Here is a 14,593-nt window from a genome sequence, read left to right on the forward strand (position 1 = left end):
CACAGGGCACAGCACATAGTTTAAGACTTGATTCTTAGACTATTGTATTTTATATGAGCAGCAGTAAATAGGCTATCAAACAGTAAAACAAAATCACTATATAACATTTTAAATAATGGGAAGGGGGTTCTAAATTGGGAATGAGGTAAATACAGGATGAGGGAAGATATAATATCAGGAAGGATGTCTGAAAGTCATAAAAAAAAAAACCATACCAAATTAACTACCTAAAAAGACACAATAATGTATATAATAAATGTACATAAATACATACTTTAAATGAAATGTTCTCATCTGGGCTGACAATGGTCCCTCCAAGAGCAAAAGACCACCTAATAAAAACCCCAATACTAGGAAATGAGAAGCTCTCTTTTGAGCTGTTGGTCAGCTCCCAAAATTTTAGAGACTATTGCTACTGAACTTGAGTGACCCCCAGAAGGGGAAGATAACTTTCTAGTTCTGAAGACACCATATACTTCAGCCACATGCCCCCTAGAACTCCTGAGCTTGAACTGATTTGAGTGTTTCTTCCCTGTGGACTAGCTTTCACAGTGCCAGAAGTGCCATGCAAACTTTCATAGGAGGAAAGCAACCAACAGTCCTAATCCAACTATGATGCCTATGAACCACATCAATGACCAGCATGGCATGATAACCCCAAGGGCAAAGCAGCAACACATACATACACCTTGGTGCTAACTCTTCTCAAATTGGACTTACAAACAATTCAATAAGAAGGCACCATGATTACCTGGCCAACTACTCAGGGTAGGAAGTCCTGAATTCTGAAGAACCTATAACCATCACTCTACTAAGTCAGCATAATTCCCAACAACATTTTAATATACATATACACAAGCAGAATTTCACATATAGAGCAGGTTGTATTTAGTAATACATAGGTATATACATATATGACAGAAATTAATGAAAAGAAAGGCCATGAACTTGAAGATCAAGAAGGGGTATATGGGAGGATATGGATGGAAGAAAGGGAAGGAGTAAGTGATGTAACTATATTATAACCTCAAAATTAAAATCCCAATAGCAGGGTGCAGTGGGGCATGCCTGTAATCCCAGCACTTGGAAAGCCAGAGGCAGGCAGATCTTCGTGAGTTAGAAGCCAGCCTGGTCTAAAAAGTGAGTCCAGGACAGTCAAGGCTACAAAGAGTAACTCTGTCTCTAAAAAACAAAATAAAATAAAATAAGATCCCGGCACTTGGGTGACAGAGGTAATCCTGGTCTATATATAGTGAATTCCAGGACAGCCAGGACTATACAGAAAGACTGTCTCAAAACAATTGGGAGTGAGATATTAATAATAAATATCAATAATAATAAAATAATAAAAATAATAATAATAATGATAATATACTTCCAAAAACGTTTAAAACTTTTATATTACAACACTATTGCTAAAAATGATGCTACAGAAAGAAGGGAGGATGGCATAATATCATTTTACAAAAAAGGATAATACTTATACTTAAAAATAATTTGTCATTTAATACTTTCATTTTCCTGAAAGCTCAGCAGAGAATACTGAAAATGTTTTGGAAGTCATCAAAATATAAAATATTCCTTATAGTGGACATCAACTTTTGCCTACCTAGCCAGACTCATCTGCCACTTCCTGATACATTTCTTGAGAGAAGTGTTTATCTCTTCAGGACTTCCATTATTCAGTGGAGATGCTTATGTAGTACCTTTGTTTCTTGTAACATGGGTGGTATGGCACTTTAATTAGAATAAGCCAAAAGTTTTACCACCTTTTTCTCACTAGTGATTAACCAAAAAAGTGGACACGTACCCAAAATGGGCTTGAGCTCTTCTATTCATACTTTTTTATTTTTTATTTTTGGTAGGAGGAATTGGTTAAGTTAATGAGCTGAGCTTAATCTAGTATTGTCAGAGGCTCTAGAAGAATTAAAGCAAAAGATTAAGCCTAGAAAAGAAAAAGAAAACCTGTTCTGAGTAGGATTCTATTCAGAAGATCCTAAAACTTGTTCCTATTCCAGTGTTTGCTTTCTTATGGTTGAGTTACCTAATAAAGACACACACACAATTTCGTTTCTTTCTTATTTTCACTTGCCTAGTTTGAGAAATAATTTTTGTAGTTAAAAGCAAAGTAAAAAATACAGTTTTCATTCCATTAAACATTACAAAACATCTTTAAATAATCAAATTTTTAAACTTCCCTTTTTACATTTAAGAACATGCTATCTTACATTTTTCACGAGTTTAAGCATATATAACCAAATTTTAAAGAGCACAACTTTTTATTTCTTTTGATAATTATTTTTATTTTGAAATTATATATAATTGCATCATTTCCCCTCTTCTCTTTCCTCTCTCCAAACACTTCCACATAACCTTTCTTGCTCTTTCTAATTCATGGCCTCTTTTTTTTTTCATTAATTTTTGTTACATATGCATATGTATCTGTATAGTAGTGTGTGCACATGTTTCTAAATACATAAGTACAACCTTCTCAGTCTGAATGTTACAGATATGTCTGCCTCTTGTTTTTTTCAGGACAGATTCCTGAAATGTAGCCCAGGCTAGCCTCAAATCATGAGCCTTCTGAGTAATAGGATTGTAGGTACATGCTACCATCTAAAACTTTCTCTTTTGATTTGTTTTACATCTGGTTAATTTCTTCAACTTTATACGTTCTGGCTTTTTAGCCATTACATTTTAACCATACTCCATATGAACTTGTTTGTTTGTTTGCTTGTTTTTATGTGAATTGGTGTAAGGGTGTCAGATTCCCTGGAACTAGAGTCTCAGACAGTTGTGAGCTGTCATGTGGGTGCTGGGAATTGAACCTGAGTCCTCTGTAAGAGCAACCAGTGCTCTTAACCACTGTGCCATCTCTCTAGCTCCTTAACCATACTTATTAATTTCAACCCCACCTTTGGTATCTCAGTATTTCCTTTAACACAGCATAATGTTGTTTGAATGTTAGATCTGTCTTCTCAGCTCCCTCTTGAAAATGCAACACTTTTAGGTTTCTCACGTTAACACTATTCTTCCATAACTTTTTTTCAGTTTGCTTCCATTGTATTTTTTTTTTTTTTTCACAATGAAGGTAATCTTGAAATGGCTCACGATTCCTACCATTAGTACTTTTAAAAATAAGACCTCAAGCAGAAAACTCCAAACTTCTGAGCAGGTGTTTCTTGAACTTTTAAGAGTAATTAAGTAAACAGATAGCTATTCCAGGAAGACTCTTTCAAGGAGAGAACGCAAAGCTCACTGTACCAGCATCCTCAAGGAGAGAACGCAAAGCTCACTGTACCAGCATCATTTAATTTCTTTAGAAGAAAACACCATGACCCTTAAGCCTAGTAAATACCTTGACTAAAAAAACCTACAAGTAACTCTCACCTATATGCTTCCAAATGATGTCGGCTCCAATGAATAATTTACACCTTGCATGTTCACATTCCATGCCTACTGGTGGACAGGCAAGGAACACAAACTTCCTTCTACTTGATGTCATCACTACACAGTTTTTAAAGCCCACTCTATAACTGAGTCTATGTATACTTAAAACTAAGAATTACAGATACATAACCTTAGAGACATACTCTGGTACTTTCTTTGTATTAGGCAGTGGAAAATTTCATAACCCAGAGTAGTGCCATGAGTGTAAGCTGAGACCAAATAGAAATAGTAGGTGGGTTTGCACTTGCTCCTGTGCTCTATATACTCCAGAAAATCGTGGCTATCTTTTTATCACCGCTGACCCTTAACTATTTTCTTTTCTCTGTATTTCTTTTTCTTATTTATTTTTATCATTTTAGTGGGCTCCTAGGAGGGCAAAAAGGAAAAACACAATTGCCCAGTTTATAATTTTAATTCACTGTTATCTGGAAAGTTTTAAGCTCCCCCACCTCCCCCCAACCCCGCTAATTATCATGGCCTCAATTACCATATTCTGGGACTTAACATTCAAATTTGCCAAGAGCATTTGGAGAAACACAATGTAGTGGCAAGAAAATGTATGTTCCACAAATCCACTTCAACCCAATAAAAGTAAAATTGTTCTTAAATGTTGAAAATTAAAACAAAGCAATTTTTAAGGCATATACATTTTATTTTTTTTTATTTCTTTTTTTTATTTATTTTTATTTTTTTATCAGTTACATTTTATTAACTCTGTATCCCAGCCGTGTCCCAATCCCTCATTCCCTCCCAGTCCCTCCCTTCCTCCCTCATCTCCACCATGCCCCTAAAGCAATTTTAAGTGAAGAAATGGCAATTTCTTTTTGAGAGACATTGGGAAAGTTGTCTTCCTCAGAAGAAACACCAAAAGCCAAAAACCAAAGCAAACTCTGTTGATAAGAAATAGAGAGTACTTACACAGCAAGACTACTCAAAACATACTGGACGTGCTCACATTCATCTGGGAATGATGCGCTGGCTGATGTGAAACAGCAAAGTGCAGTCTGAAGAACCTGAAGCTGTGGCAAAGGGACCTGCCATCGTCCAGCATAATCTTCAACCACCTTAAGAAAAGTGATTTAAAAAGTACATTACTATGGCAAATGTTGCCAACTTTAAAATGCAGATAAAGAATGTTAAAAAAAAAACATTAGTTCTACATGAATATACATGGTTGAGAAGAAAAAGTGTCCTTATATTTTTTCTCACCATATAAATATGAAAATAAAATCAACTATCTTTGAAAATGTAGAAAAGAAATACATTAAATGAATATGTTCAACTGGCAATGATTACCAATTTTTTTAACAAATTTTTACCCTCCACATACAGCTTTTGTTTAAACATGAAAAGTATGAACATTAAAATAGCTAAACAAAGAAAACTAGAAATGGACATGCATATTATTACTACTATTTATACAGCACTGAGCATTCTGTCAACAGTGTTTCTTAAGATACAGTAGCATAATACTCTGATTATGAATATTTATTTACTATTTTTTAGGGGGAAAGGGAGTTATGATTCTTGAGGCTCGCTGGCTGCTACCTGAGTTCCAGACTCAGTGAGAGGCCCTGTTTTAAGAGAATAAGGCAAAAGATAGAACTGGACATGACCTGCTCCTCTGGCTTCCAAATAGGCACAAAGGTATATACAGCCCTACCCTACACACACCAAACACCCAAGCTCATATACATAAGAAGTCAGTCATCATTTTGAGCTTTCCTAATTAGAATAACTTTGTAATAAAAATCTAAAAATTCAAGTTATAATTTTCAGAACACCAAAATGATTTAAAAGTAGACTCTAAAAAGGTAGAAAGCCATGTGAATCCGCAAATAACTTAAAGCTCATTATTTTTGGATGATTAATAAAGCATGTTCCTTGATCAACTCATTGTTCCTTAAGTTGATATTTATATTATATGAAGGACTTTTAAGAGGTATTGTTGTTGTTGTTTTTAATCTATAAAATAAGGACCAACTTTCTTCTTTTCCTCTTCTGTAGAGGAAACAGGTAATTGAAAACAAAGGGTAAACATGAATACATCAGTCAGAAAATTCTTACTCGATTTTTGTTCTCTTTCCAAACTCTGGACAGCATGACTCTTTTTCTCTACATTTTTGTTTATAAAATATTAACTTAGTCCTACTCAAAACATACCACAGTGAAGACAAATTTCTGCCTCTGCCCCACCCTCAAAATCAGTTAGTCCAGGGGGTGAATGTTTGCAATGATCAGTGAGATCAAACCAACTTTAGGCCAAGGTTAATTGTACAGGTTTTGTTCTATATTCCTCAAGTTCTCTGCATTCATTACATGTGAGACCTACATGGAGATCAGCATAAAGATGTGACTTTCTTATTATAAACAGTAAAGACTTTTACATCAATTGTGATGACAATTTTCACTTGTTAACAAAACTATGGGAGTAACACATGTTTTGCTTCATAAATTCTCATACTGATGCCTGAACAAAAGAATATAAACATACGCACAATATAAAGATTAAATTAAAATGAAAGTTAAGGAAATTCTAACTTCTGATACCAGTTTGCTCAGTATCCAAATGAATTAAATTTTGATTGGGTATTGTTTTGTTTTATATTGTTTTTTAAAACAAGGTTTCTCCTTGTAGCTTTGCTGTCTTGGAACTCACTCTGTAGACAAGGCTAGCCTCAACCTCAGAGACCTGCCTGCTTCTGCCTTCCATTGCTGAGATTAAAGGTATGCTTCACCACCAAAATAAATTTTAAAAGAGATAAAACGCTTACATTCATAGTGAGAGAATGAAAGAAAACTAACTAAAAAGGCATGTTGATTAAGATGGGGAGAAAACCTGGACTTCCTTAGAAAGCACACTCTTAAAATTGGAGAAAGAGAGAGAGAGAGAGAGACCACAGCAGAATTATTCCCAAAGATGTAATTAGGGAAGAAGAAAGCACTAGCTGCCACCCATTAGAAAAAGAAATCACTGATGATTTCAATGGTACTTAACTGAGGAAAAAATGCTAACTATTGGACAGAAATCTCAAAACTGAGCCAGAGTGGAAATCCAACTATAATAAGTGGTCTTTTAAAAACTGATGGAAAATTAATAAAAGAATATATAAAACTTTGCCTTGAACAGAGAAATGTATAGAAAGCAGCAAAAAATTTGCACAGATTTAATAGGTAAACAAAATAGAGACTATTAAAATATCTGAAGTATTTCAAGCATATTATTTTGAGTTTATACTTAATACAAATGGCAATAATATGATCAGCACAGTACCATAAAGGAAAGACCTAGGGAGAAGAAAAGCAATAATAAAGAAGAAGGTGGTCTACTTTAGGCTAATAAAATTTTCTTAAGTGAAGAAGACAAGAGTGGGTAAATTTTGTTTGATGCTGAAGACAGCTTGATTTAAACTGATGTTTCATGGCATCATAGAGCTGGAAGGAGAAAAAAGCAGAGAGAAGGGAAAAGAAGGAAGGAGGACCAATTCACAAGTAGTCTAAAAAGTAAACAACTCAGTTATGTTTATTGAAACTAAAGCATCCTATACCCCATTACTGCTCATAGAAATGTGACAGAAGAGGATGTTTATCCTGTCAATAAAGTTAAACTTTGTAGGACATAGGACAATTAAAAGCAAAGTAAAAAGATGAAAAGGAATATAGAACCGATGAGGTACTCTTCAGCTGGAAAGATGGCTCAGACCACTGTTCTAGAACCTACATTGGGTAGCTCAAACCTATAGCTCCATCTCCAGGAGATCTTCCAGCTTCCTCTGACTTCTATGGGCAATTGCACCCACATGCACAGACCCACAAAAAGACACAATTAAAAGTAAATCTTTTTCTGTTTGGTTTTTAAAGAAGCCTTTACTGGTTTCCAAAGACAATATATATATTTTTTTCAAAAACATCTAAAAGAAGTTCATTTCTTAGTTATATATGTGGTGTGAACATGGAGCAGAAGAGTGCTTTTATGATTTACTTTAGTCTAAGTTTAAAATGTCAGGGATAACAAAGTGCTAAAAGTGTCTGGGCACAAAGATGAAAATAGGTAACAAGAACTGAACACTGGCCTATGAACAGTGGAAGACTACAGCATCACTTCGGGTTCTTCACACACTGCATGCTGTGCTACTACACGGACTCCATGCTAACCCTAGCAGAGTACCAGGACCACACAGAACTTCAAATATAGGAAACATCAATTAAGACCTGGTACCTTTGGTTGCAAACCATTGACTTTATAAAATTTATAAAAGGAAAAATTCAAACCTACTTCCAGGATGCAAAAATGTTTGGGGATAAGCAATCTCTGCCAAAAAAAAAAAAAAAAAAAAAACAAACAAACAAAAAAACCATTAATACAAACCTCTTTGTGAAGCTGTCTAGTAAAATTTAAATGCAAGTTATAGACAGAAAGAGCTCAGTCAGCAAAAAGCCTGTTTTACCAGCATGAGGACCTGAGTTCAGATCCCTAGGACCCACATAAAAGCCAGGCATGGCAGCAAGAGTATGTAGGCCTAGTGGGTGACAAATGCATTTCCAGAGCTCTCTACCCAGCCAGCCTGAGCTTCGGGTTCAGTAAAATCCTGTTTTAAAAAATAAGGTGTAGCCTTTCTACTCAGCTGCTCTCCAGCACTGGAGGCAGCCCTGGCACCCGGCCGGAATGGCATGATCCTGAAGCCCCACTTCCACAAGGATTGGCAGCGGTGAGTGGATACTTGGGTTCAACCAGCCGGCACGCAATATCCACCGAAGCAAGGCCCGGCAGGCGAAAGCATTGCACCTCGTCGCGCATCCGGTCCTATCAGGCCCATAGTGAGGTGCCCACAGTTTGAGACCACATCAAGGTCTGAGCCGGCAGGGGCTTCAGCCTGGAAGAGCTCCAGGTGGCTGGTATCCATAAGAAAATGGCTTGCACCATCGGCATCTCTGTGGACCCAAGGAGGCGAAACAACTCTACTGAGTCACTACAGGTCAATGTGCAGAGCCTGAAGGAGTACCACTCAAGCTCATACTTTTCCCCAGGAAGCTTCTGCTCCCAAGAAGGGCGATAGTTCTGCTTAAGAGCTGAAACTGGCCACCTAGCTAATGAGACCTGTAATGCCCACCTGGAATGTCTACAAAAAGGAGAAAGCCAGAGTCATCACAGAAGAAAAGAACTTCAAGGCTTTTGCCAGTCCTCATATGGCCCGGGGAAAAGGCCTAGATCTTTGGCATTGAGCAAAAAGGGCGAAGGAAACTGCAGAGCACGATGTTGAAAAGAAAGAGTAATACACAGTTGGAATGTTGCAATAAATTTTCCATAAAGAAAAAAAAAAAAGTGGAGCTAGGCATAATGGTGCACACCTTTATGAGGCAGAAGCAGACAGATCTCTGAGTTCCAAAATCAGTATGGTCTGCAGAGAGATAGTTGGTCTATGTCCCCCACATGTATGTGCACATACACAGCAATAAGTAAATAAACATTATGAATTCAAGTAATTGATGATAATGACTGATAAGGCTAAAAGCAAACTCACTTTATATAGTTTTGATATGTTATGATTTGAACATAGACTATTTCTAAAATCCTCATGTGTTGAAATCAGAGTTTTGACCTAATAAATGGATCAATTCACCAGCAGTTTCATAATTTGATGGCATTATTGGAAGTGATGAAACTTCAGATGTGAGGCCTAAGTGGAGGAACGTGCCTCCAATAACTTCCTCCCACCTGTTCTGCTTCCTGGCTACCATGAATTGAGCAGCTCTGTTCTACTAATCTTGCCTCATTTCAGGCCCAAAGCATGCAGCTAGCCAACCATGGTCTAAAATCTCTGGTAACAGGAGACAATTCAACTGAACAAATTGATACATTATTAATCAGTAGGTTAAATTTGATACATTTAAACATCTATACCAAAGCCATTCAACACCGAAATTAAAACCAAAAAGAATTTATGTTAGAAATCTTGGTTTAAAAAGTTAAAGCATAATCATGGTGGACAGCGATTAGTGTATTGCTAGGCAAAAGCCTCAATAAATGCAGGGCCTGGGTTTGAATCGTAGTACTATAAAGGGGCAAAGACAGCAACCAAAACGAAAACGCAACAAAATTTACTCTGTCTACATTAATGTCCATATAATCTCTACTACGATCTTACACTGAAGCACTAATGAAAGAAAGGAAACAAGTTCTGTATTTCAATAAACTCATCAGCTGCTTTATAAGGCATTGTTCTTATACAGGAAGAATGTCCTCAAATTACAACTATGTCTACTGTAGCTACATAATACCTTACAGCTAGATGATTAAGTAATTTGTCCTTTTTAAAGGGAATACACTAACAATTGAAACAGGAATATATTAATTCTTTGAGCCAGCAAATCATCCTGCTCATTGGGTTTCTTAATTGTTTATTAGCACATTATCTCTATATACTCAGATTAGAACCTCGCGAACTTTCAAAAAATTCTTTTGGGCATTTAAACCTCATTCACAAAATGCTAAAAAATACTTTACTTCCTTAACATTTCTAGTAACTGTCCTCTCACCTCACTCTATTTGCACTATCACTAGTGTTGGAATCTGTAAGCAGACATCTCTACAGCCAGCCTCAAGGGACCTGACAAATGGTATATAAGGCATCTATGAGGCCACCTATGGACCACCCGAAACCACCTGCACATGCTCTGGGTCACCTTATAAGAAAACCCTGCTTTACCTGTTTGCTCTCGTGCTCTCTCTCTTCTTCTCTCTTTCTCTCTCTCTCTCCTCTCCTCTCTCCTACCCTCCCCAGGGACAGTCTCTGTGACCCCCTTCCCCTTCCCTTAATAAAACCTCCCACGTGGAACCAGTCACGTGGCATCACCCGCCAAGTAACTACTAGTCTGTCAGGCCCTCAATCATTCATTTTCTAGCTACTCAACAATGGCATCCTTTTTTATTTAGGCTTTCATACATTACCTTCCCTTATATACCTTAAAGCATTTAAAAGTCACAAAAATACAGCTTTGCTTTCATCTCCATACATACTGTTTCATAAAATTCAAACTCCTAAGCCAAGATCTAGATGAAGCTACCTTTCCAAGCTTATGTTGTAAGTCTTAGGGTCCACTGAGGACAAACCCTCCCTGAAAGTCAGCTTTGGACTGTACTACCTGCTTCCCTGATAACTCTAACGATAAACATATTACCTTTGCACTCTTGGGCCTCCTGGTCAAGATACAAAACAAAATACCGCTGTCCCAGCATGGAGAAGATGACAATCTGATCTGTTCTAAAGAACATTATATACCTTCTTTAAGAGGTAACCCAGCTAAGCCTGTCAGTCACCTGGCCAGGAGTCCATGCCACAGAAAATTTGATTTACCTGAAAAAAATACTAAGAGGGGAGAAAAAAAGCAAACCTGTTTCATTTTCTTCTATCTCCTTTTTCTTTCAGCTAGTGGCCAATCCCTAGATATGTTGACCCTAACTCTCTAGGCTTTTTTACTGCCTCTGAGTTTTCTCCCTTTCTGCCAGGCAGCTGCTTGCCAACCTGCACTGCTGAACATGCCCGCTTTCAAATTCTAACTCAAGCAGCTTGGCTTTCCCTCTTCCTGCTCTCCATCTCCCTGCTTCCAGAGATTTGCAGCTTGTCTGTGTTGGTTTTCTCCCTCAAATTCTAAATTGTTCTTAAGCTTTTTAGTCCTTGACTGAATTCTTTGATTAGCAAGACCCTGTGCACACTAGTATCAGCATAAGAATATAGACATCTTTTCCTGAAAAGCATGGGTAACTAGACTCTTGCTCCAATAATAAGTTAGGTTCTGGAATGCAAAATTATGAATGCACATGTACTATTTTTATAAACACAGGACGGCACACAGGAAACCAAAGTAATACTTTTTTAAAAAAGAACACTTTTAATATTTTCATAATTCTTGTCTACTTAATTTTTACACCTTGATCCTGTCTTGACTACAAGTTATACATACTTGCTTTAATTTAAACATCTGAGAAAAATCATCTATCACTATTTTGCCCACCTATAACCACAACTAACATCTTGTACTTCCGTATTTACTTAGGTGTCATAAGGCTCGATTCTTATTAAGATACTATGGCACATTCCTTAATCCCAAAACAGAAAAAGGAGAGGCAGACAGCTCTCTATGAGTTTGAGGCCAGCCTGATCTACATAGTGAGTTCCAGGACAGCCATGGATAATAAAGAAATAGAAACCATGTCTCAAAACAAAACAAAGAATACACCTCTCTGAACTTCAGAGGATTGCTCATAAAATGAAGATTAAAAATAGTTTTAATGTGGGGGGTGAGGGTGGCTCACACCTTGATCCCAGCACTAGGGAGGCATGGGCCAACCTGGACTACAGAGTGCGTTTAGGACAACCAGTACTACACAGAGAAACCCTGTCTCAAAAAAAAAAAAAAACAAAACAAACAAAAAACTGAATGAATAAAAAGCTTAATATTGTTACAAATAATAAATAACAATCTAGAACAGAGAGTGACACTTTTTTCTTAAGGACCAGTAAATAGGTTAAGGGCTGTATACATTCTCCATCCTAGCTACTCACTTGCTATATCATAAAGACCAATGACAGAAAAGAGATAATGCGCGAGCAAACTGCACCAGTGCTGACTTGCAAACAGGCAGAGTAGCTGTGTAGCTGCCTCGATTAGCAGCAGAGGTTCACAGCTGTGGGTATTTAGATTACTGCTTACTGTTTGCAAGCAACTACTGAAGTTCTTAAAAGAATCGGATTTGGGAGCTGGAGAGAGGGCTCAGAGGTTAAGAGCACTGACTGCTCTTCCAGATGATCCAGGTTCAGTTCCCAGACATACATGCAGGGAAAACACCAATGGACATTGAATGAATGAATGAATGAATGAATGAATGAATAGGATTTAAAAAGCAATCTGATTTTAGAACCTCAGACTAGCTCATAAAGAAATGAAATTATAACATTTAAATTTCAGAAGTCTCAAGACTTCGAGAAATCTCTTTCTAGTGAAACATGCTACCTAACTATTCTTTACAACAAAACTCCTTTGCCCCAAAAGTCCAGATGTAAGCACATAGGAATGAGCTGACTGAGGACCAAACTGTGTAATCCCACTACAAATGAATTGTTTCACTTGATTTTTTTTGAGTTGTATTTTTCTAGATTGCTACATATTTATTAAAACATTAGTTCTGTGGATAAAACTATTTTATTTTAGGTCATGAGAGTTGAAAAAAGAGTCCAATTACTTTGCAAGTATATTAATTAATTGTAGTACAAAGATTGTAGTGCATTTTGCTCCTTTAGAGGACAATGAGAAACCATGTACAAATTTTAGAAACTTATAGTGTCTATAATATAGATGATCATGGGCAATAGTTTTTAAAGTGTGCTAAGTTGAAGGAAAGTAAAGTAAGAACAATGCATATCCATTTTAGTTAGAATTGGTAGAAACCTCTAAAGTATTCTAAATAACATGAACAGATAAAAACCTTAATCATTTATTAATACTTAAAATACCAACCATGTTATCCTCTTTTAAAAAGATAAAATAATAAACATAATTTCTACTGGTTTCACACCATAGCACATTTACATTTTGAGACTAAGTCAACCTAAAAAGGTATTAAAAACCAACATGTATATTAATTGGTTTTCTTTTGTTTTCCCCAGTTAATAATAAGTAAAAGCCTTCCATGAAATTCACCTTTTATGAATACTGTATTTCTAATACTCAAGTTTTGAAAAGCATTTTTTAAAGGCTACGTTTTTAAAAATACCAAAAGGAACATATGTAGTAAAGTGATGCAAACCAATGATATGTAGCTCTGGACACTCACAATACAACAGAGCAAGGAGAGTACTTGACAAAAGTAAGGAAACCAGTGCAAATTACTGTCAGTATTTGTCTTCAACTTTTATATTTATTCTTTCGTTTTTGATGTTGGTTTTTTAGAGGCAGAGTTTTTCTGTGTAGCCCTGGTCGTAAACCAGGCTCACTCTATAGACAAGGCTGGCCCCTAACTCAGAGGTACGTCTGCCTCTCTGCCTCTCTGCCTCTCTGCCTCTCTGCCTCTCTGCCTCTCTGCCTCTCTGCCTCTCTGCCTCTCTGCCTCTCTGCCTCTCTGCCTCTCTGCCTCTCTGCCTCTCTGCCTCTCTGCCTCTCTGCCTCTCTGCCTCTCTGCCTCTCTGCCTCTCTGCCTCTCTGCCTCTGCCTCTGCCTCTGCCTCTGCCTCACAAGTGCTGGGATTAAGGGTGTGCACCATCATGCTCACTCAGTGTTATATTTATTCTTTTTTTAACATAATTTTTTATTTATTACAAATTATTCACTTTGTATCCCAGCTGTAGCCCCCACCCTCATCTCTTCCCCATCCCACCCTCCCTCCCTCATCTCCCACACCCCTTCCCCAGTTCACTATTAGGGGAGGTCCTCCTCCCCTTCCATCTGACCTTAGACTATCAGTTCTCATCAGGACTCTCTTTCATAGTCTTTCTCTGTGGCCTGGTAAAGATATTTATTCTTTACTGAGCTAATTTTCAACACTTACTTAAATGTAACAGAATAAACATATATATACTTCTGTTCTCACTTGCAAACTAAACTAAGTGTTAAAGTGCTTTTGGTTTTAAAAGACCTAAAAACACAGAAACATACAAACACACACAAAAAAGTCAAAATGGAGATTCTTGACTACAGTTAGGTAACTAGGAAGTAGCTGGAGGAAGTTGTTCCTAGTTTGAGACCTAAGAAGCTTAAATCCAAAACATCAGTGAAGAAGGTTCAGGAACAAGCTAAGCTGTGCTTTAAGGACCATAGGACCCCAAAAAAGAGAGGAAAAAATATAAAATAAAATCACAGGAATGTGAGGCACTTCATACTTGTATAATTAGAAGTGAAAGGGGAGTCAAAAATCACACACACACACACATACACACACACAAAAAAAAAAAAAACTGGCAAAATAATCTCCCCTAGATCTCCTTCCTCAGACAATAATAGAACCTAACCCTTAATTCTTTCTTTGGAGAGAAATGTAAGAAAGAGACTAAAAAACAATGGAGGAAAGGATGTATGAAGAAAATGAGTATAAGAGTTCAGACTGGATGTACTCAATAACAGGAACGTAGGGTCACTACTACTTCCTCCC

General features: G+C 37.0%; 1 protein-coding gene and 1 pseudogene across 2 annotated transcripts in view; one reads left to right on the forward strand and one right to left on the reverse strand.

The window, feature by feature from the left end:
- Znf654 (zinc finger protein 654) overlaps positions 1–14,593 on the reverse strand; it is a 62,519-nt gene that overhangs the window by 42,945 nt on the left and 4,981 nt on the right. For both annotated transcript variants that reach the window (XM_021659660.2, XM_021659659.2), the window contains exon 2: positions 4,369–4,514. In XM_021659660.2, coding sequence (XP_021515335.1) covers positions 4,369–4,514 — 146 coding nt within the window. The remainder of the gene's footprint in view (positions 1–4,368; positions 4,515–14,593) is intronic.
- On the forward strand, positions 7,119–8,724 carry LOC110562780 (large ribosomal subunit protein eL13-like; annotated as a pseudogene).

The sequence above is a fragment of the Meriones unguiculatus genome, chromosome 17, assembly GCF_030254825.1.
Source record: "Meriones unguiculatus strain TT.TT164.6M chromosome 17, Bangor_MerUng_6.1, whole genome shotgun sequence".
In the NCBI taxonomy this organism is placed as follows: Eukaryota; Metazoa; Chordata; class Mammalia; order Rodentia; family Muridae; genus Meriones; species Meriones unguiculatus.